This window comes from Equus przewalskii, chromosome 1 (assembly GCF_037783145.1).
Source record: "Equus przewalskii isolate Varuska chromosome 1, EquPr2, whole genome shotgun sequence".
In the NCBI taxonomy this organism is placed as follows: domain Eukaryota; kingdom Metazoa; phylum Chordata; class Mammalia; order Perissodactyla; family Equidae; genus Equus; species Equus przewalskii.
In genome coordinates this window covers 82,445,946-82,468,531 of record NC_091831.1, presented here as the reverse complement: position 1 = coordinate 82,468,531, position 22,586 = coordinate 82,445,946, and the positions used below count along the sequence as shown (strand labels likewise).

Below are 22,586 nucleotides of genomic sequence, written 5' to 3'. Positions count from 1 at the left end.
CTCCTATGAGGTACCTAAGTTTTGACTACTACTGGTCAAAATCATAGCGACAGGAAGCAGAAAGGTGGTTGGCAGGGGCTGGAGGATGGCGGATGGAGAGTTAGTGTTTACTCGGTACAGAGACAGCCAGAGTTCTGGCGATGGATGGTGGCAAGGTTGCACATTATGAATGTACTTAATGCTGCTCAACTGTGTGCTTAAAAATGGTTAAGACGTTAAATTTTATGTTAGGTCTACTTTACCAAAATTTTTTAAAATTAAAAAATAAATGTTGTGAGCAGAAGCCAGACCCAGAGAACACACTGCACAACTCCATCTATGTGAACTACAAAACCAGGTCAGGACACGTTGAGCTGGTGGGTCAGTGACCGGAAGGGGACTGCGGGGTGTCTGGGGTGCTGGTAATGCCGTTTCTGGACCTGGGCACTGCTTTCCCAGCCGTGTTCACCCTGAGAAAATTCACTGAACTGTACACTTGTGGTTTGTACACTTTTCTGTATGCTACATTTCAATAACACTTGCCAAAAAAAAAATCAGAAAGCAAAAGATCCAAAACATTTAATAAAGGACAAGAAAGCGATGAGGGAGAGGGAGAGAGGAAGAAGGCAGAGGAACTGCCCACTGAGAAACCCTGTGAGCACTGCATGGACGCTGGGCTGAGACTGCCCGCGTGCCGGGGCAGGATGGGTGCGTACAGATGCGTGTGGATTCATGAGTGTGAGCATGTGCGGGTGTGCATGCGTGTGGGCTTATGCATGTGTGCTTGCATGCACGTGTGTGTGGACTTGTGGGCTGGGCAAGAAGGAGGGTGGTCGGGGTCAGGACACAGTCAGTAGGCGATGGTCAAGTCCAAAGGCCATAAAGACAGAGATTTTGAGCCTGCGCCTGCACCGGTCTGGGTGAGCATCCTGGCTACGCCATTAAGGAGAGGAGTGGTCCCCTTTCCAGGACCTCAGTTTCTCCATCTAGAAAACGGGGATAATCACACTTGTCTCTAGGGGCTGCCCCGGGGCCCTGCCCCCAGGTCCCCCAGGCCCCGGGCTGACCCCACATCCCCAGCAGGGCTGCACGGAGCCTGGCCCGGGATCCTGTGCAGGCTGCAGGGGGGGCTGCCCTCCCACCGTCTGCAGAAAGCCGCCCTGGGGAGCCCCAGGGGAAAGCATTCTTCCAGCTCTGCTGCCCAGGGCCTCCTTCCCAGCCGTCCTCCTGCTGGAGCCCCCTGCACCCAGGCTACAGGGCCTGGCCTCCATGCCCAGGGGCCCCTGCCCACTCCCCTTGCCCAGGTCTCTCCGCCAGAGCCTGGCAGGGCCTGGAACATCCACGCTGAACTCCCTCAGCCCTCCTGGCACGACTCGGAGGGGGAGCCTTGCCAAGAACCAGTTCCAGCAGGTTTGTCAGATCCCTGGAAACCCAGCCAGTGTGCGGGTTCCTCGAGGTCCCAGCCCACGCACTCCACAAAGTACCGGCTCTGCCACCAGAGAGGAAGCTGGCAGAGGCTGCTTGCCTCTGGATGAACCTGCTGATGGCTCAGAGCTGGCTCAGAGCTGGGCCGGGCCTGCTCTCCTGCCAGCTGCTCCCTGACAAAGCGGGCCCTCACTCTCCTCTCCCCAGAATCCCCTGCAGTAGCAGAAAGCCACCGGTCCGGGGGTCAGCTGGCTCAGATCCCCGTCCTGAGTGACCTTGGGCACAGTGCTCAACCTCTGAGCCTGTGTCTCTGTCACTTTACCGGGCTGTGAGCAGCCGTGGGAGAGCCTTGCACACCAGGCACATGGAAACAGGTGCTTGACAAATGTGGCCCTTCCTGCCCCAGGGGGTGGGCTCTGCTGCCCCCAGGGCCCCAACAAGAAAGAGAGACCACTGGGACTCCCTCTTGGGCTGATCCCTGAGAGGAGACCTCTGGGCCTGCTCTGGCCACACTCGGAGTCTGCCCAGTTCGGGAGGAGGGAAGCCACTATCATGGAAGAAACGCGATGAGGAAAAGAATTCCTAAAGTCTCTCCAGAGAATCACAAGCTTGGGGTAGGGGTAACAGCACCCCCCCGCCCCGCCCCGCGCATTCCGGCTCCCCCTCACCACGGCCCGCGCATCCTCCTTGCACGCACCCACGGGGGTAAACCTACCCTGCCATCACTCCGCGCTCGTGCCCGTGTACTCGGTCCTGCTCTAGGTACTGGGGGGGGGGGGGGGTGCTCAGAGCTGCCCTCCCCCAACAGACTGAACTCGGCGCGGGAGGCACAGAGAGGCATCCATCATGGGCGGGGGCGGGGGGGGGGGGGTGTGCCTAGGGCGAGCCGGGCCCCAGGGAAGCAGTGCCCCGCCTCCGGGTGTCCGGTGGCCTTCCTGAGGCCCAGGGAGGCAAACGTGGGGCAAGCACTGGGCTTGGAGTTCACAGCCCGGGGCTCGCATCCCGCTCGGTCCCCTCTGCAGCGGAGCCGGCGGGCCGATTCTTTGCAAGACCGCGCGCCCTGCCAGACTCAGTTTCCTCCTCTGTGCGAGCGGGCCGCCCACCCCCGGGGCTGGAGACTGCTCTCCGCCCGCCGCGCGCGCCCCGCGCCCCGGCCCTACCCTCCCCCGGGCCCGGGCCGAGCGTACCTGGGGCGGCGGGCGCGCAGCAGGCGGGCAGGCGGCAGGGCGGCGGCGGGCAGGCGCGGCAGCCGGCGGAGGCCCGCGCGGCCGGCATCAGGCCCATGGCGCGCCCAGGCGGCGGCAGGAATGCCCGGCACGCGCGCAGGTAGCGTCTTGCCCGCCGCCCGCCCCGGGCCTGGAGGAGGGAGGAGAGAGGGATGCAGGGATGCGGGGATGCGGGGAGGGCCCGGCCTGGCGAGTCCCCGAAACCCCGCGCCTGAAGCGAGCCCCGTGGAGGCACTCCCGTCTCCAGCATCTGAGACCCTTTTCCTGATGCTCGCTGTTATTAAGCGCCGCAGAAGTACGGGCCGCTCCCGGGGATGGGTCCCTCCCGCCTTGCGGGGGACTCGCTTTAGGGGTTCCCGTCCAGTCCACACACTGGGAGGCAGGTGTTCCAGGTGAGGCGATGGAGGCCCAGGAAGGTCAGGTGTCTCGGTCTGGGTCACCCAGCCAGCAGAGCGCCAAGCCCAGATCTAGAGCTGGCCTGCCAGCTTCAGAGCCGGCGCTCAGGGCTCCAGCCCTCTGCCCTGACACGGGCCATGGACAGGCCATGCCAGGGAATGTGGTTAGGACTTATAGGGTGTCTTGTGCAGCCCTGAGAGGTAAGTATTAATGTCCCCATTTTACAGACAAAGCAGCTGAGGCTCAGAGAGGTGATGCAGTTTGCCTAAGGTCACACAGCGGGTAAGTGACAAGTCTCCACTTCAAACCTAAATGATATTTCTGCAAAGTCTATGTCCTTCCCAGGGTAGGACTCTGTCCCAGGGAAAATAACCCACAATCCCATGCTTCCAAAGTGTGAAGGCCTGGGCGGGGTGGGGGATGGGGGTGGGCACACAGCCTCAGGCACACACCAGGAGGGCAGGTGGACAGAGTAGCACAGCTGGGGCTGTGCAATAGCAGACAGGAGGGAGGGTGGTCCACAGGGGCCTGGGGGGAGAATCCTGTAAGGGAGGGGCTTGGGGGAGTGTCATCTGACAGCTGAGTGTACAGTGGGGTCCTCTTCTTGCTCTTCCTAAGCACTTGCCACATGGGCAAAATTTAAGGGGGTAACTTCGGTAACTAAGATAAATATTTTATGGCAATAGTTAAAAAAAATACAAATTAATGCCAAAAATCCATGATGAACAAACTATCACAATTTTAAATAAAGATAGGGTCCAACCCTCTCCTTGCACGGCCCTGAGTGCAAGGGCCTCACCCTAATGCCGCCCGGGGCCCCCGTCTTTCTTTACAAGTTTGATATTTTGCTCATCATGGATGTGAGAGACTGAATAATGGCTCCCCAAGGATGTCCCCGTCCCGATGCCTGGAACCTGTGACGATGTCCCCTTGCCTAGTAACAGGGACTCTGTAGATGTGATGACATGAAGGATGGAGAGATTGCGCTGGACCATCCTGGCCGGCTTTGTAGGAGAGAGGCAGGGGGCAGTGTGACTACAGATGTAAGGAAGCAGAGTGTGGCATGCGGAGGCCACACCCAAGAACGTGGGCAGCCTCCGGACGGTGGGAGAGGAGAGAACAGGGGGTCCCCTGGAGCCCGCAGCAGGAACCGGCCCACCGACACCCCAAGTTCAGCCTCATAAGGCGCAGTGCTGACCTCCGACCTCCAGACTGGCAGTGAATAGATTTGTGTTGTTTTAAGTCACTAAATTTGTGGCCATTTGTTAGAGCAGCCATAGAAAACTAACACCGTGGGTTTTTTCATTAAAAAATATTACAATAAAATATGCATCCTGGTTACCGAGTTTTTTGGTGTCCCCATGAATGAGCAAGCGAGCCAGCGAGGGCCCTAGACTAGTGTGGGGGTAGGGCTGGAGCCCTCCCCAGCCCGGGTGGGTGGGGGTGTGTGTGAGGGGGCTCGGTGTGCCCCCTTGCCAGAGTTCAGGCCGACATGCGGGTGGGAAGGGCACTTCATGGTGCTGGGGGCCACAGGCAAGCAATGCCTTGCCCTAAACCCAGCACAATAGGCCTGGGGCTGGGCTGGCCTGGTGGTGCAGCGGTTAAGTTCACATGTTCCGCTTCAGCAGCCCGGGGTTCGCAGGTTCGGATTCTGGGTGCGGACATGGTACCGCTTGGCAAGCCATGCTATGGCAGGCGTTCCACGTATAAAGTAGAGGAAGGTGGGCACGGATGTTAGCTCAGGGCCAGGCTTCCTCAGCAAAAAGAGGCTTGGCAGCAGTTAGCTCAGGGCTAATCTTCCTCAAAAAAAAAAAAGGCCTGGGACCCCTGGGTCCAAGCAACTCTGTCCACGTTAAAGAGAGGGATCCGAGGGCTCAGTCGAGGCACCTACTCTGGGGGCAGGTGGGACCCTCCCAGGTAGGTGGGCTCTGGTGCTGACTTGCTTTCTCCTCTCCGAGCCTCAGTTTCCCCGCCTGTGCGGTCATCACATTAGACCTGCTAGTCTCTACCCTTCCACCTCCAGCCAGATTCCGCTGACATGGAAGTCTGCAGCTGCCCCCATTTTGCAGGCTCTGGACTCTGGTGGCACTGCTACCACGAGCTCTAGGTTAAGCCCTGGTCAGGCCGACACCCACCCCACCTTGGAGTGGGTGTGCAGAAGTCGTCACGAAACTGCCCTCCTGGGGCAGGGCCAGTTTGCTGAGAGGCTGAGGGCCTGTCCTCTCACATGAGCACCTGGTGACAAGGGAGCTCTTCAGCTGGCATGGCCCTTGTCCCTGAGCTCTGTGTCCTACAGGCCCTGGGCGGGGGCTGGGTCCAGGACCTCAGGGACTGCCTCTGTCCCCAGTCTGGGCTCCCTTGAACCCCATTAAGATAACTCAGGTCCAGAGGCTCTGATGCTCTGAAGCTCGCCTGGCAACAGCATCCTCGGATGGGCTCACCATGAAGGTGGGCTGCCTCTGCTCCCAGCCCTGCTGTGTGCTATTAGGCAAGCTGCTGAACCTCTCTGGGCCCCTCTGTCCCCCTCTACAATATAATTTGGATACAACAAACCCCTGGCAAGAGTAGCACATGGCAAGCATGTGATCCCTCCCTCTTTCCTCAGACCGATGTGGAGGACCAAGGCTGCCTGGAAGAAGCAGAGAGCCAGAGAACCCGACCGTAGGAGCCCGGCAGGCCACTGGCCTCCAGCACGGGGGCTCAGAGCTGCAGCAGACATGGGAGAACGCGGGTTTCCTGCATCCTCCTCTGTGCCCTGAACAGATCACGTGGGCCCACTGCTGCCCAGTCTCCTGCCCGAAAGGGGCTGTGGTGGGACTGTTCTCATCCGGTGAGGGTCAGTCGGTACATGGAGCACGGCACAGGGACACGCTGAGCAAACGTGAGCTGTTCTGGTGAGTCGCTACCTCTGCCCAACTCTCCCCTTGTGGCCGGGGTCACGGGGCAGCGCACAGCGTTGCTGGCACACACCCTCCACTGGCCGCGTCTGTACAACGAACACGACAAGCTCTTCCGGCCCTGGGATCTGAGCTCTACTCAGCAAAGACTGAAGCCAGGCCGCCACGCTGATGGTGCATTTCTCGTCACAGCTGCTGGGAGGGAAGGAGGACTGAAGGGTCCAGCGAGGTGGTCAAAGACCGCTGAATAGCTAGTGGCCTGAGTTTTGCAGGAAGCAGTGGGGAGCGGCCCCCTCGCTGGCTGCCTGGCTCCCTAAGAGAAGGCAGCTGCCCCTCCCCTCTGTTCGCCTGGCCAGGGGCCCCAGGCTCGCTGGCCACCCTGTCCCTGGGGTCTGTGGCTGCAGCTATTTCCCTTGCCTTGGGGATCCAAGCTCACAGGCTCATGGGGCACTGCAGGGAGAAGCCTTGGGGCCCGCCAGGGGTGCTGTGAACTGACCCAGATGTCCCAAAGAGGCCAGATGTGCCCTCTGTGAGCCTGGGGCCTGGACAGGGTCCAAGGCCCCTGGGGGCATCTCCTCCACCACCCGCATGTGGACCCTCAGGGCCCATGAGAATGCACCAAGGCACCAGAATCAGGCTCAAGGGCTCCTTCTGCTGGCATAGGGACCAGAGCCCAGCCCAGGTCAGCAACAGCCCTTTCTCTCCTCTTTTGAAAGGGCCACTGGGAAAGGCCTGGGCCTGCCAGCCTGGCAGGTCAACTTTCAGGGGATCTAGAAATAAGACCCTCTCTTCTTGAATCTCCCAGAAGAGCTGGGATATGGAGCAAGCAGCACTGGGGAGAAGTGGTCCCCTAGGACCCCGGGCTCCACCACTGCAGCCCGGGCTGGGGCCAGGGACCTTTCCTTCTGAAACTGACTGTCGCTTGAGGGCTTGGAGATGTCATGCCAGTGAACAATGACAGCGCCCAGCTGGCCTGACAAGGTTGCTTTGTGTTCCTGCAAGTTGTCCCGAGGCTAGGGTTTTCTCCATGTCAAGTGTCCTGCCCTGTGGCCTCTGGAAGCTGCATTCGTCCCCCCGCCCTCCTTCCCCCCATGATTTCTTAGGAACGTGAGGGCAGGAGAGCTGACTCCAGGGGGTCAGAGGAAAGTCCAGAAGCCTGTGAGAGCCACACCCCCGGACTGGGGCAGCAAGGCGCTGAGGACAACAGCAGGCCAGCGGCCTGGCCCTTCACATCCCTCCCAGCACAGGGCGGTCACTCTGGGACACCATTCCCAGGCCTGGCTCCTTGCCGGGGATGGCTGCTCCGTGCTGCTGCGTGTCAGGCTGGGACGAACAGCCTGCGCCGGGGCTGGCAGGGAGGGTAGTTACTGAGCGCGAACCCCAGCCCCGCAGCCCCCTGGACTCCTGCACAGCTGCCCACTCAGCAGCTGGGCTGGTTCACGGACTAACAGGCATCTCAACCCACTCGGGTTCAGACCGAGCTACGGTGTGGCCATAGTCTCCAACCCCCCATCCCACCCCGCGCTGAGTCTTCCCCTCCTGGTGAATGACAAGTCCGTCCTTCGGTTGCTCAGCCAGACCCACTGGAGTCCCTTCACTGCTCCCTCCCTCTCACCCCCACATCCAGCAACCTTGTGGGTCCTCCTCTCACAACACATTTGGAATCTGACCACTTTCGACTCCCCACCCAACAGTGAAAGCGCCCTGTCTCCTCCTGGATCGCTGTAGACACGCCTCCTGTCCCTCTCTGGTCAGCAGTCAGAGGGTCCTTTTAACAAAGCCCTCCAGTGCCCCTCCCCCTTCACCAAGGAGTAAAGTCCCAAGTCCCGACAGGGCCCACGAGGCCTCTTCCATCGGCTCTTCCCGCCTCACCTGGTCCCTCACTCCCCCCAGACCCCCTGCCTCTGTGCTGGCTCAGGACCACATCAGAGGCTCTCTGCCTTTGCTGGCCCGGCACGCCTCCACCGGACCTCCTCCTGGCTCCCTCTCTCCTTCTTCAAGCCTTGGTCTGGAGGTCCCTCTCTCATCGGGCCTGCCCTCACTACTATATTGCAAACTGCTCTACTGTTTTTCTTCCAGGAACGCTCACCACCTTCTAAAGCACAGTGGTTCTCAAAACGTGAGGCCTAGCCCAGTGGCGGCAGCAGCAGCACCTGGGAACTCACGGTGAGAAATACACATTCCAGGGTCCCATCGGAAGGAGCTGGACACCCCATGTGTGGAGCCAGCGGGCTCTCTTACAACCCTTCCTCTGCAGGATGCCGATGCCAGCGGACGTCTGAGAACACTGCTCCACGCCTCGCAATTGACTTTCCGTGCTGTTGTCTGTCTTGGGGAATAGGATGGCAGCTCTGGCTGTTCTCTTTTCTGCCCTGCCGTGTGCCCTGCCTGCACGTGGCCCATGCTCCATAGTGTTTGTTGAATGAATGAGGACTGTTTAGTACTGAGAGAGGACTGAGCCCTCTGCACCCATTTTCTCTCTTAATTCTCATGACAGTCCTGCAAAGAAGATATTCATATTCCTATTTTGCAAACAAGGACACAGAATGGGTACGTAGGGTGCCCAGCATCACACAGCAAGCAAGGGGCAGAGCCATATCACACCCAGACCACAGGCTGGTGGCGAAACCTGTGCTCACTCTATTCAAAATCCTCTCACACTTCAACGCAACTGGCTTTGTTATGCACCTTCTCGTGCACATGAAACCCACCTTCCAGGGCTGGCAGGCTTTTCAGAATATCAAGTCTTCTGGTCCATGAACATGGGATGTCTTTCCATTTACTTATGTCTTTTTAAATTTCTTTCCACAATGTTTTGTCAATTTTCAGAGTATTAAGTTTTGTACTTCCTTTGCTAAATTCATTCCTAAGCCTTTTATTCTTTTGGGTGCTGTGCTAGATGAAGTCTGCCTAATTTCATCTTCCATTTGCAAGTTGCCAACTGAAAGACTGTACGGAAATACAACTGGCTGTGAATACTGACCTTGTCTCCTGCAATCTTGTTGAATTTTTTACTAGTTCTAGTAGTTTTCTAGTGGATTTCTTAAGGTTTTCTATATGTGAGATCATGTCATCTGCAAATAGAGATCCTATCACTTCTTTCTTCCTTCCCAGTCTGGATGTGTTTATTTCATTTTCTTGTCTAATTGCTCTGGCTAGAACCTCCAGTACAATGTTGAATAGAGCCAGTGAAAGTAAGCATCCTTGTCTTCTTCCCATCCTGGAGGAAAAGCATCCAGTCTTTCTCTACCAGTGTGATGTTGTCTCTCGGTTGTGTGTAGATGCCCTTTAGCAGGTTAAGGAAGTTTCTTTCTATCCCTAGACTGCTGAGTGTTTTTATCAGCAAAAGGTGCAGATTTTATCAAATGCCTTTTCTGAGTCTATGGAGATGGTCATGTGGTTCTTGTCCTCTATTCTACTGAGATGTTACATTAAGTGATTTCAGATGTTAAACCACCCTTGCATTCCTGGGATAAATCTCATTTGGTCACGGTCTATAATCCTTTTATACATTGCGGGATTCAATTTGTTAGTATTCTGTGGGGAATTTTTGCATCTATATCCACAAGAGATATTGGTGCTCCAGCAACTCTCTTTCTCTCAATCTTTTGCATTGCTGTTTTGTCTCCCAGCTTAAAAAAAAAATAAACAAATCCCTCTCTTACCCCACCTCCCCATCCAGCTACTGTCCCATTTCTCTCTCTCTCTTGACAGCAAACTTCCTGAAAGGGTTGGCCATCCCCATACTCCAGTTTCCCTCCTCTTACATACTATTTTCAGGCTTTCTCCCCAGCACTTCAAAACCAGCCAGTGCAAGTCACCAGTGAACCGCACTCAGCATCCATTCTCCTCTGGTTGGCCCCTCGGCAGTGCACGCGCAGCTCATCACTACCCTTCTTCCTTACACGCTCTCTCCGCTCGGCTCAGAGGCCCCACTTGTCCTGCTCCCCTCCCTCACTGGCTCTCCCTCTCAGCCCCCTGCGCTGGCTCCTCCTCTGCACCCTGACACTTGCTGGGGAGCAGCTTGGGGCTTCGCCCTGGTCCTCTGCTGTCCCTGCACGTGCTCTGTGGTGCCCCATCCAGCCTCGTGGCTTCAACCCCATCTATATGTCGATGGCCCCCAAATTCTCTCTCCAACCCAGTCCCCTCCCTAATCTCTGGACTGAAATGTCTGACTGGCTGCTTGACATCTAAGCTTGAGCCTCCAACAGGTATCTCAGACCAAGCCCCAGAGGGAACTCTGTCTTCCTTCCAAGCAAGTGCACTTGCTCTAGTCTTTCTCATGTTCGTTAACGGCTAACCCATCCTTCCAGGGGCTGAGATCAAACCTCTTGGAATTACCCATGACTTCCCTCATCCTCATACACCTTCCTTCCACTCCAGTGGGGAAACACTACTGGCTCTATCTTCAAAATACACCAAGAATTCAATTACTTCTCATCCTCAACCCCAGCCTGGGCCAAGCCGCCCTCAGCTCTCACCTGCATTGCTGTCTGCTGAGCTCCTAACTGGCTTCCTGTTTCCGTCCTTGCCCTCTTTCATCTATTCTCAACGTTGCAGCCGGAGGGATCCTGTTAGAACCAGAGTCAGGCTCTGCTGCTTTATTCAAAACCCGCCAAGAGAACACCTCACTGGGAGGAAAAGCCGGTCATCACGGAGACAAGGCCCTCTCCCTCTACCACCGGTTCCCTCTCTGACCTGCTTGCCCTCCCCCTTCACAGACAGCTCTGCTCCGGCCCAGATATCTGTGTAATCCACCCTTTCGTCTCCTTGACTCCAATGTCACTACCTTGGACCCCCATCACTCCCGCTGCCCTGCCCCCCTTGTCTTTCTCCAGTGAGCTCATCACCACCTACCCTACGATGGGCTTACCGATCTTGTTTGTGATTCATCTCCTCCACTAGAAAGTGCGCCCCATGAGGGCAGAGACCTCGTCCATCCTGCTCACGGCTGCAACCCAGGCCCTAGGACACATTCTTGAGTGAACGACTGCCTGGCTCAATGAATGAATGAATGAATGCCCAGACAAGAGGCCCTCTGGCCAGGCCATCCCTGGGCAGGCCATCAGCAGCAGGCTCCCTGACGGCCGGCCTGGCCCTTTTTCTTTGTGGGGATGGCGGGCTCCCCCGGGACTGCAGTGGGCACGCTGCCCGGCCGTGTCTGTCGGAGGTGGCCTACTCTCTGCCAGAACAAACAAGGCTGAAAGTGCTGGCAGGCTCGTTATTCAGCAGTGAGAGAAGGACGGATTCTCCAAGGCTCCTTTCCAGGGGACCCCGGATAATACCAGCGTTGCCAGGAGCCCTGCAGCGGCCAGCAGAGCCACCTGCGAGTGCCTGGGCTTGCCCCGACACGCCTGCCCCGCTAACCCCAAATGGCTGTGTTTCCTCTGCACCTCTGGTGGGAGGGAGATAAGAGCCTTTTGCCTTTGATGATGGTTCCTGTGTTAATTCCTGCAAGTTCCTCAGCACACAGCCTGAGAAGTTCGATAAATGCTGGGGGGGCCCGGGGGAGGGGCGAAGCTAAGTTCTACCTGGGATGCTGGAGGGAGGGTGGGAGGGAGACACAGATGGATGTGTGGGCCAGCTTACTGAGTGCAGACAGACTGCGTGCGACAGTGCCCTGCAGGGGCTGGGACAAAGCGCGGCCTTTGGGATCAGAACAACCGCCTGTGTTTCTCAGCTTGGCTCCCTGACTAGCTGTGCCAGTTTGGGCAAAGTACTTAGCTTCTTTGACCTTTAGTTTCTCTTCTTTCTTTTATTTATTTTTTATCTTTTATATAGTGACATATGCACACATCCAGAAAAGTACTTAAGGCCCATACGTACAGATGAACTCCTTACTGTAAAACAAACACCCGTGTAACTGTGACTACAGCCCTGATTTTCATGGCCTTCATTTCTTCGCTTGTCTTTATATTTCTGCTGCCTAATTATCCATCCATAAGGAATATAGTTTCCTTCTGCCCGGTTCCTCAACTTTATATAAATGAAATCATCTAGCATTTTATTGGGCTACCCTAGTCCCACAATATGTTTTTAGGAATCGTGCATGCTGTTGGGTGAGCTGTGGTTAATTCATTCTCACTGTCGTAGAGTTTTCTGTTGCACGAATGAATCGTATTTATTTATCCATTGCTAAATGCTTGGTTAGTGTCAGGCCATCGTAAATAAGGCTGCTGTGAACATCCGACAGGAATGAGTCCTCTGGCGTACCTGTGCGCACGTTTCTATCTGGAGACAGCTGGGACACAGCATCGACTTTTGCAGATACCGTCAAACAACTTCCCCGGCCATATATGCACGTGTCTGTAGCCCTCTATCCTTGTCACCACTTGGAACTATCGGTCGTTTCATTTAGTCATGCTGGTGGGTGAATAGAAGTATTGCGTTGTGATTTAATTTGCATTCCCCTGATTCCTAATCATATTGAACACCACTGCCCATGTTCGCTGAGCATTTCTTCTTTGGCAAAGTGCCTGTTGAAGGCTCTGGCCCATGTTTCTCCTGGTCTGTCTGTCTTTGCCTTCCTGATCTGTGGGAGTTTGAGGAGGCAGTCTTTTAATGGTTCTACATGATCCAAAGACTTTCTCCAATCTATAGCTTGTCTTTTCATTTTCTTAATCTACCCTTTAAAGAACAGATGCTCTTCATTTTCTGTAGTACAACTGTATCAATCTTTTCCTAAAAGATGAGTGCTTTTTGCAACTCATTTAAGGCATCTTTCTCCACCCCAAGATGTCGATGATGTTCTCCATTCCCCGGTGCTCAAGGTGCCACCTGTCATAAACTAGAGTCCAGCTGCATGGGAGCCTGCTCCGGGCTCTGTTCTGTTCCGTCGCTTCACCTGCCAACACCTTGCACCAAAGGAAGCCCTTGGAGGCTGCAGAAATCCCTGGGTGGGCTCGGGTCTTCCAAGGCCATTAAGTTGGGGCCGTGTGTCAAAGCTGCTGCAACCATCAAGGGGTAGAGAGGCCACGGTTAACAGTGTGAGGCCATTTATGAAGCCCAGGAGAAAATTCCGACTTTCAAAGTTACATTGACCTTGGACATGAGGGATTTATGGTTCTACGAAGGGTGGTCAGGCGGGCCACAGCCAGCAATGGGACAGGAGAGCCGGCGAGGGGAGGGGTGGCGGAAGGGACGCAGCCTGTGGGGCAGGCAGGATCCAGAAATGGGCTCTGAGCCCCCAGAGCTGAGGGCCTGCCCCTGCCTAGAAGACACGCCAGTCCAACACTGCATGGGGAGAGGGAGGACATCACGGCCATGTGGACAGAACTTGGCCAGTCTGAAGGTCCCTGGTGTCCACTATCCACAGGGACTTGGTGGCCCCGGCCCAACCAGCATGGCGATCCCTCCTGAAAGCTCTTTTCATGATGACTTCTCATGGACACCAACCTACAGAGATGGCAATCGCGCACGCTGCTGCGAGTCATCGTTCCTTTCTCTGGCGCCCGTGTCTACACTGTCAGCAAAGCCCAGCAGCTCTGCCTTCAGAACACGCCTGCAGCTGACCACTCTGCACCACCACCTCCTCCACCCCCACGCCAGCTTCCACCCCCTCACCTCTTGTTGCACGACTGCCCCAGCCTGCTGCGTCCACTCCTGTCTCTCCACGGTCCACCCCTCACGTGGTGGCTAGAGGATCTTTTTATAAATCTAAGTCAGACTGTGTCTGTCTCCTGTTTGGTCTTCCCTGGTGCTCCACAAATTTAGAAAAAAGTCTGAAATGCCCCCATGTCGGCGACTGCTCTCACCTCAGCTCCTCCACTCTCCTGTCCTCAATCCCTTAGAGACACTGGCCTTCCTGAGATTCCTCATGTTCCCATCACTCATCCCCACCTCAGAGCCTTTGCACCTGCTGGTCCCTTTGCCTGCTGCTCTTCCCAGCATTCCCCTGGCTCCCATGACTGGTTTCTCACTACTGGACATCACGTGACACCTTTACTTGCCTCTCTTGTCTCCCACAGGACAATGGAGGGGAGGCCTAGGCATCCTCTTTTGTTTACCACTGAATTCCTCGCACCTGGGATACAAGCTGGTACACTTTAGGCGCCCAGTAAGTGCTTCGAATAAAGCAGAAGTGAGTAAACAGCAACCGTTCTTTCTGATCAGGGACCGGGCGTGGGTTCTGCAGGCAGGGCTGTGGCAAGGCACAGCAGAGGGTGGGACATGGTCTCCAGAGGACTGATATGACCCCCTAGAGCATGTGGCCCATGTGTGGCCACTGTGCAGACCACCTCGCACACACCCAGTGTCCAGCAGGGGTCTGGACGCAGGGAGGCAAGTACACAGAGACGACAGGACTCTCGTGGGAGGAGGGCATATTTTTGAAAAGCCCCGATGCCTCTGCCAGGGTCTGCTTGGGGACCTGGAGGGCTGGCAGGTGACGAGGATGATACTGCCAGCCTGCGGGAAGCAGCAGGGGACACGGCCAGTGAGTCTCGAGGGAGAGGGGTCGTGCGGCTCAGTGGGGGGCAGAGGGCATGATTACCTGAAGGCAAGGGTTCTAGAGGGTGAGCATGCGAGCTACGGGCAGTACCTCCGCCAAACGGGGCCCAGATGACCCGGCGGATGGCCTGCACCCAGTCCTCCATGTCACGCTGGGAGCTGGCCATGAGCAGCAGCGCCTCGGGGCTGGCCGGCACCTTCTCCCGCTCCCCGGTACCACCTGCAAGACAGGGAGACACAGGCTTACTGTGGGTTCCCGGTCGGCCTCCGGCCAGGCCCACCCCACCCCAGGGGCTCCCCGCCGCGCCCCTGCCCAGTGAGAGGCCACAGCCTGCTGTTTGGTTCTATCTTTGCAGCCCACCCCTCACACCACGCACGTCTGTCTTTGGGCCCTTCCTGGTTTTCTCTTTTCTCCCTTAGTCTTGCTTTCTTTTTTCTGTATCAAAACAGAAATCATTAAAAGCATCCTGGGGCACTAGGAGAACCATGGCATGCAGATCTGAGGCCAGCTCGGAGAAGTTTGGTACCCAGGGTAGCCCCGCTGTGTGTTTTGTTTTCAATCGATACATCTTGAGGGTACAGTTCAATGTCACCGGGTTTTTAACTCAGGATCTGACCTTGCAGCCTGCCCTCCCCAGCCTAGAGACGAGAGCCCATTCTCCATAGGTATTCATGTTACAGAGGCTTGATATTAAACCAGGATGGAGCAAATGCTCCAGAATTCTCCACCTGTCCCCGTTCACAGCTAGACGCTGAATTAATCTTTGGGATGTACATAAAACCATTTATACTGAACTTTATAGGCAACTTAAGGGATTTTCAAGAATGATCTTGTCTTTACTCCCCCCTCCCAACATCCCTTAATATGTAATTCACCTACGTCCTTGCCTAAGGTCCCATAGCTTCAGACCCTAACCAGGGCCATCTGCTGGTGGGCTGTGGGCCCAGGGACCCGTGTTCCCAGGGGGGTGGGACGGCAGTGAGGGACAACTGTGGGACCCAGACCCGCAGCCCAGCCATGGAGACCCGACAGGAACAAGTGCTTACTGAGTGCCTGGTACCTGCCTGGGACTCTTCTAGAAGCTGGTGATGCTTAAATGAACAAAGCTGACAGACACACCTGCCCTCTTAGAAGTCTTTCATCTGGGCTCTGACCATTCCACACTCCCATCACCCCCACAAACGAGGCTGGTCCATCTGACAGTGGTCACAGCAAGGCCACTGAAACTGAGGAGGCTCGGCAGGCTGGCGCATGGAGAGCAAGGAGACAAGACTGCAGGCCCTTGTGGAGTCCCTCGCTACACACACAGCCCTGCTCCTTTGGGCCCACGTGGCTACTGGGAGAAAGGGGGCATGGGGCTGCTGACAGCAAAGGCTGGCTCGGCTGCCGTGATCATTCACGGGGTGTGGGCACTGCCACCAAGCAGGACAGTGGCTCTGCATCCTTAGGGCCCCAGACCACAAGGGCTCTCAGGCTGGGATCCCTGAGTGCTACAGGTGGGCAGAGGAAGCCAGATGCCACCAAGAAGCTTCTCTGGGTAAGCTTTCTTGAATCTCAAGATGACTCAGAAGAGACCTGGCGACCCCTGGCTCCAAGAATTTGTCATAGATACTCGTTTGTCCTAAATACTCACTTCTGTACCTAGTATGAATTTCTCATTTTTGAATTCTTTTTTCTAAAGAGGGGCCCCTCAAGTCATATAAGCTGCATATAAGTTTCCCACCAAACTTGGATCCGCCATGCCCAGAGGCTGGCGGACGCCCTCACGTCCAGCTGTGCCCCTGCCTAGTCCTGCCCTCCTGGGGCTCTGAGCCTGTACGTTGAGCTTTTTAGTATTTTCATGTACGTATACTTTTATATATTATGTTTAACTCCTTAAGAAACTGCCTCAAACTGTTTTCCAAGGTGTTTGCACCACGTTGCATCCCCAGCGGGAGCGTCTGAGGGTTCCAGCTCCTCCTCTTCCTCGCCAACACTTGGTGGGGTCAGTCTTTTTACCTTAGCCATTCCAGTGGGTGGGCAAGGGGACAGCACTGTGTTTCACTTTGCATTTCCCAAACGACTAACGACGTTGGACATCTTTTTACGTACTTAATTGCCATCTGCGTATCTTCTCGGTGAAATATCTGTTGAAACCTTGTGTTCATCTCTGAAATGGGGTGTTCATTTTTTTCATATTGAGTTTGAGAGTTTTTTACTTATTCTGGATACAAGCCCTGTATCAGATATATGCTTTGCAAGTCTGTGCCTTTGCTCTTCATTCTCTTAACAGCATATTTCCACTGTTTTTAATTTCCAGAAGTCTTTAATCTTGCTGAAGCCCAATTTATCGATTTTTTTCTTTTATTGAGCGTGCTTCTGGTGTTCTATCTAAGAAATCTCTGCTTACCCCAAAGTCATAAAAGTTTTCTCCTAGCTTTTCTTTTAGAAGTTTCATAGTTTCAGGATTTACATTTAGGTCTATGAGTGAGCTTTTGGATATGATGCAAGGTGTAGATAGAAGTTCCTCCTTTTGCATATGGATGCCCAGTTGTTCCAGCACCATTTGTTGGACAGACTATCCTTTCTCCACTGACTTGCTGGTGCATTTACATAGGCAATCATGCCGTCTGCAAATAAACACCGTTTTACTTCTTCTGTTCCAATCTGGGTGACTGTTCTTTCTTTTCTCATCAGTTGCACTGACTAGAGCCTCAAATACAAGGTTGAACAGAAGTGGTGAGAGCGGACATCTTCGTCTTGTTCTTGATCTTGGGGCAAAAGAATTCAGTTTTTCACTGTTAAGTATACCTGCTGTAGGTTTTTTGTAGATGTCCGTTCTCGGGCTGAGGACGTTCTCTTCTATTCCCAGTTTGCTGAGGGTTTTTATCAGAAATGGATTTTGTCAAATGCTTTTTCTGTATCTGTCGAGATTATCACCTGACTTTTTTTTTTTTTTTTTTTTTGGTTTGTTAATATGATGAACTATGTTGATGGATTTTCAAATACTAAACCAACCTTGCATTTCTGGGATAAATTCCACTTGGCTATGACGTAGTATCCTTCTTATGTATTGTTGGATTCAACTTGCTAAAATTTTGTTGAGAATTTTTCATCTCTATTCATGAAGGATACTGGTCTACAGTTTTCTCCTCCTATAATGTCTTTGTCTGGTCTTCGAATCAGGGTAATGCTGGCCTCACAGAATAAGTTGGTAAGTATTCCCTCCTTTTCAATATTTTTAGAAGAGTTTGTGTGGAATTGCTATTATTCCTTCCTTAAATATTTGGTAGAATTCACCAGTGAACCCACCTAGGCCTGGAGTTTTCTTTGTAGGAAGGTTTTGAATAACAAATTCAAATTTCTTTAATATATATGTCTATTTCTTCTTTAGTGAGCTTTGGTAGTTTGTGTCTTTCAAAGAATTTGTCTCTTTCACCTACTTGTCAAATTTATTGGCGTAAAGTTGTTTGTAATATTTTCTTATCATCCTTTTAATAGATGAAGAATCTATAGTGATGTCACCTCTCTCATTTCTGATTTTGGTAATTTATGTCTTCTCTCTTCTTTCCCTGATCTGTCCTTGCTAGAGGCTTACCAACTTTAATAATCACAAAAAACCAGCTTTTTATTGTTTTTCTGGTTAGCAAAAATTTTTTAAAGGGCTAGAGAGTGAATATGTTAGGTTTTCAGGCCATATGGTCTCTGCCACAACTACCCACTCTGCTGTTGCAGCCGGAAAGCAGCCACAGGCGATATGCAAATGAAAGAGCAAGGCTGTGTTTGTGTAAAACTTCATTTACAAACAGAGGGGGCCAGCCACAGGTCACGGTTTGCCAGCTTGTGTTCTATTTCATTGATTTCCACTCTGATCTTTATGATTTCTTTTCATATGCTTAACTAGGATTTAATTTGGTCTTTTTCTAGTTTCTTAAAGTGTTTAGTCTAGAATTGTCCCCTAAAAGTCCTGCTTTAGGGCATTCCCCCATATTTTGGTATGTTGTATTTTCATTTTAATTCAGCTCAAAAGCTGTTCTAATTTCACTCTGGATTTCTTCTTTGACCTATAGGATATTCATAATTGTGTTAGTTTCTAAACTTGGGGGAATTTTCCAAAATTTTCCAAAAGTCTTTCTGTTTTTGATTTCTAATTTAATTCCACTGTGGCCAGAAAACATATGTGGTATGATTTGAAGCCTTTTAAATTTATTAAGACTTGCTTTTGGCCTAGGATATGGTCTATCTTGGTAAGTGTTCTGTGTGCACTGAGAAAAATTATTCTGCTTTGGTTACACGGAGTGTTTTCTAAAGTAGGTCTAGTGGGTGATAGAGTTGTTCAAATTTTCTACAGTCTTACTGATTTTCTGTCTACTTGTTCTATCAGCTATTGAGAGATTATTGAAATCTCCAATGATAAGTGTAGATTTGTCTATTTCTCCTTGCATTTCTATCAGTTTTTGCTTCACCTAATCTAAAGCCCTGTTATTAGGAGAGCAAATATTGAGGATTATGTCTTCTTGATGAATGGACCCCTTTACTATGATATGACCTCTTTATCACTAGTAATATTCTTTGCTCTGAACATAGGGAGATTATCCTGGCTTGTCTGGATGGGCCCAATGTAATCACGAGAGTTATTAAAACAGAGGAAGGAGAGTCAGAGAGAAATGTAACAATAACGGTAGGACTGATGTGGTGGGAGAAGGCCTTGATCTACCATTTTTGGCCTTGAAGATGGATGAAGGGGGCCAGGAGCTGAGGAAGGCAGGTAGCTGCTAGATGCTGGAAAAGTCAAGAGAATGGATTCCCCCCTCCAGAAAGGAACTTAGCCCTGCTGACACCTTGATGTGAGCTCACTGAGACCTATGTCAGATTCTAACCTACAGAACAATGAGATAATAAATTGTGTTGTTCAAGCCACTAAGTGTGTGGTAGTTTGTTACAGCAGCAATAGAAAACTAATACATGATTTTTGTTGCCACATCTTCAAGTTTACTGATCTTTTCATTTTCTCTGTCTAACCCGCCATTAATCCTATCCAGTGTATTTTTCACCTCATCCATTATAGATTTGATCTCTAGAAGTTTGATTTGGGTCCTTTTCTTTAATCTTTCATGTCTCTACTTAATTTTTTGAACATATGGAATACAGTTATAAAACTTTTCATGTCTCTTTCTGCTAATTCTAACATCTGTGTCATTTCTGGGTTGGTTTCAGTTGACTGATTTTTCTCCACATTATGGGTCATATTTTCCTGCTTCTTTGCATTCCTGATATTTTTGATTAGGCGCCAGACATTGTGATTTTTAAATGGTTGGGTGCTGGATATTTTTGTAATCCTGTAAGTATTCTTGAGCCATTTTCTGGGATGAAGTTGGGTTACTTGGAAAAAGTTTGATCCTTACAGATTTTGCTCCTAAGATTTATTAGGTGGTCCAGAGTGCTCAGTATAGAGCTAATTATTCCCCTGCTGTGTATTCTTTGCAATGCCCTATGAGTCATGAGGTTTTCCTTACGGCAAGTGAGAAAAGGCACGGTTCCCAGGCCTGTGTCACAGTGGGCACTGCTGCCTCTATTCCTTTCTAGTGATTTCTTCGTCAGCCTCAGGGAATTTCCTCACATGCATGTGATGATGAGTTCTCCAGGGAGTTTCCTTTCTGAGCTGCTCTTTTCTCCTTGGTATTCTATCCTGAAAACTCTAGATGCTCTGGTCTCCCTGTCTCTCAGCTTTGTCTCCTTAACTCATGGAGTCCAATGGGCTCCGCCTGGCTTTCCCCTTCCTGCATCACAGCCTGGAAACTTTCTCAAAGCAGTAAGCTGGGGCCTGTGTAGGGTTCACCTCATTTATTTCCCATCTCTTGAGGGTCACACTTCTTCATTGCCTAATGCCTAGGACCTTGAAAAACACTGTTTCATATTATTTGTCTTTTTTTTTTGGCTGTTTCAGGTAGGAAAGTAAATTGGTCTCTATTGCTCCATCTTGTTCAGAAGTAAAAGTCCTACTACCAATTCTAAGAGCCTACTGTGTGGGAAACACGGTGCAAGATGCTTAACACGCACAGTCACATTGTGTCCTCATAAACACTCCAGGAACGGATGTCACCGACCCCATTTTACAGATGAAGAAACTGAGGCTTGGAGAAGTTAAAAATTTAGCTCACAAACCAACAAGTGGAGGGGCCAGGATTCAAACCCAGGTTTGCTCACCTCTAAACTGGTTCTCTTTTTGCAATATGAAACCTCTTCTGCGGCAGAGGAGGGGAATGCAAGGAAGACAAAATGGGTCATTAAGACAAGTTTTGGGATTTCTGCAGCCTTCAATTGTTTATGCTTGCCTTTTTCTCTGTTACTTACGAAGGACGAGTATTAGCTTCAGTTAAAGAAAAAATCATAACAGCAACTATTTCAGAATGAAATTCATCATGAAACATGAAGGTCTCTTGCTACTCTTTCTGGTTTTTTCCCTCTTCTTTTTTTAACCAGTCTGTGTGGCCACTGGGTTTCTGTCCCATCCCGCCACATATCACAGCATTGGAGGCCCTCTTGAACAGTGCTTACAGCCCAACCTGGGGTCAACCCTCAGCTCCACCAGGGGGAGCACAGTGACTTAACTTCCCCAAATGTCAGAGTCACACCCCTTAGCGTGAAGAAAATGAAGGAACCCACCTTCCTGGGAGAATGAAATGAGATATTCCCTCAGCTCAGCACCCGGCATCTAGCCAGCACTCTCTCCATGTTCACTTTTATTATCACACTCAGTTAAACAAAGCATAGAGCAGAGTTTCCCAACCTCAGTACTATTGACATTTGGGGCCAGATAATTCTTTATTGCGGTGGGGTAGGGGGCTGTCTTGCACATAGAAGGATCTTCAGCAGCATCCCTGGCCTCTCCTCACTAGGTGTCAGCAGCAGCCTCTCCCTCCCTCCCAGGTTTTGACAACCAAAAATGTCTCCATACATTGCCAAGTGTCCCTGGGCGGGGGGGGGGGGGGGGGGGGGGGGGTGGGGGGGGAAAACTGCCCCCAGCTGAGAACCATTGATACAGAACCACCACATCTATACTGCCCATGGGTCTCAATGACCTTCAGAATCCCATAGTTGTGTGACATCCCTCAGGCACAACACGGCTTATCTGAAAATCATCACCACCTTGTCTACCACACCAGCGTCCTCCTGGGTTCCCGTCCGGGTGCTGGGCAGCCAGGGGCCCAAGACAGACAGCTGGGAGCCACCTGGCCTTCCCTCCCCTCGGCCCCACATTGATCCACACTCTTCTCGGGTGAGCTCAGCCAGTCTCCAGGCTTTAACTGCCACCCACATGCCGATGGTTTCCAAATTCACTGCCCCTGGTCCTCCAGACCCGTCTATTCACTGCCCACCCAACAGCTTCAGTGAGAGGTCTCCAGGCATTTCACACTCACCAAATACAGAATCCATCTCCAGATCCGCCACTCCTTTCCCTTCTCAGGTGGGGACACCTCCATCTTCTAGTTACTCCGTGGAAACCAGACACATCCTCAGCTCCACTGTCTCACAGCTCATATCCACCCCTATCAGCAATAGGAAGGGCTCCTCTTCCAAATACATTCAGAATCTGACCACTTTTCAGCGTTCCACCTGTCCAAGCCACCACGATTTCTCATCTGGATCACCGGCAAGGCCTCGGGGTTCCCTCTCTCGCCCCCTACAGGCTATCCTCAATATGGCAGCCACAGTGACCCAGTTAAGACCCAAATCAAGTCACATGCCTCTGCTTAAAATTCTTCAGCAGCCCCCTCTCGGCCAAGTCCTTGCAATGGTCTTCCAGGCCCCTTGCCCGCTCCTCTCTTGACCTCGCTGCTGTTCTCTACTTTGCTCTTTGTCATTCCTCCAACAACCAGGCATGTGGGCATTCGGGTCTTTGCACCTACAGTCCTTTTGCCTGGAAAGCTGTTCTTCCAGACACAGGCATGACTTTCTCCCTCAGCTCCTTTTGGTCTTTCCTCAAATGTTGCCTTCTTGGGGAATCTTTCCTGACCACTCTATTTAAACTTCACCTTGCATCACAAACCGTGACCCATGCTCCTTCCCGGTCTTAATTTTTCCATAGAACTTATCACCACCAGTACACATATATTTTATGTGTTTCCATGACATGCTTATTTATACTGTTTATTCTCAGCCCGCTCCCACTTTGTCTGTTTCATCAGCAACTCCAGCACACCAAGCAGTGCCTGGTGTGGGGAGGGCAGGCAC

General features: G+C 52.4%; 1 protein-coding gene and 1 long non-coding RNA gene across 12 annotated transcripts in view; one reads left to right on the top strand and one right to left on the bottom strand.

Moving 5' to 3' along the window:
* ARHGAP22 (Rho GTPase activating protein 22) overlaps positions 1-22,586 on the bottom strand; it is a 188,242-nt gene that overhangs the window by 15,115 nt on the left and 150,541 nt on the right. For 5 of the 11 annotated variants that reach the window (XM_070615499.1, XM_070615569.1, XM_070615509.1 and 2 more), the window contains one exon: positions 14,415-14,591. In XM_070615499.1, coding sequence (XP_070471600.1) covers positions 14,415-14,591 — 177 coding nt within the window. Of the gene's footprint in view, positions 1-2,591; positions 3,014-14,414; positions 14,592-22,586 lie in introns of those variants that run through there. The other 6 variants (XM_008517734.2, XM_070615521.1, XM_070615531.1 and 3 more) reach the window with 2 other exon arrangements.
* On the top strand, positions 5,784-8,905 carry LOC139082775 (uncharacterized). Its single transcript, XR_011538999.1, has 2 exons — positions 5,784-5,920; positions 8,003-8,905. It is a non-coding gene; the product is annotated as an uncharacterized lncRNA (long non-coding RNA).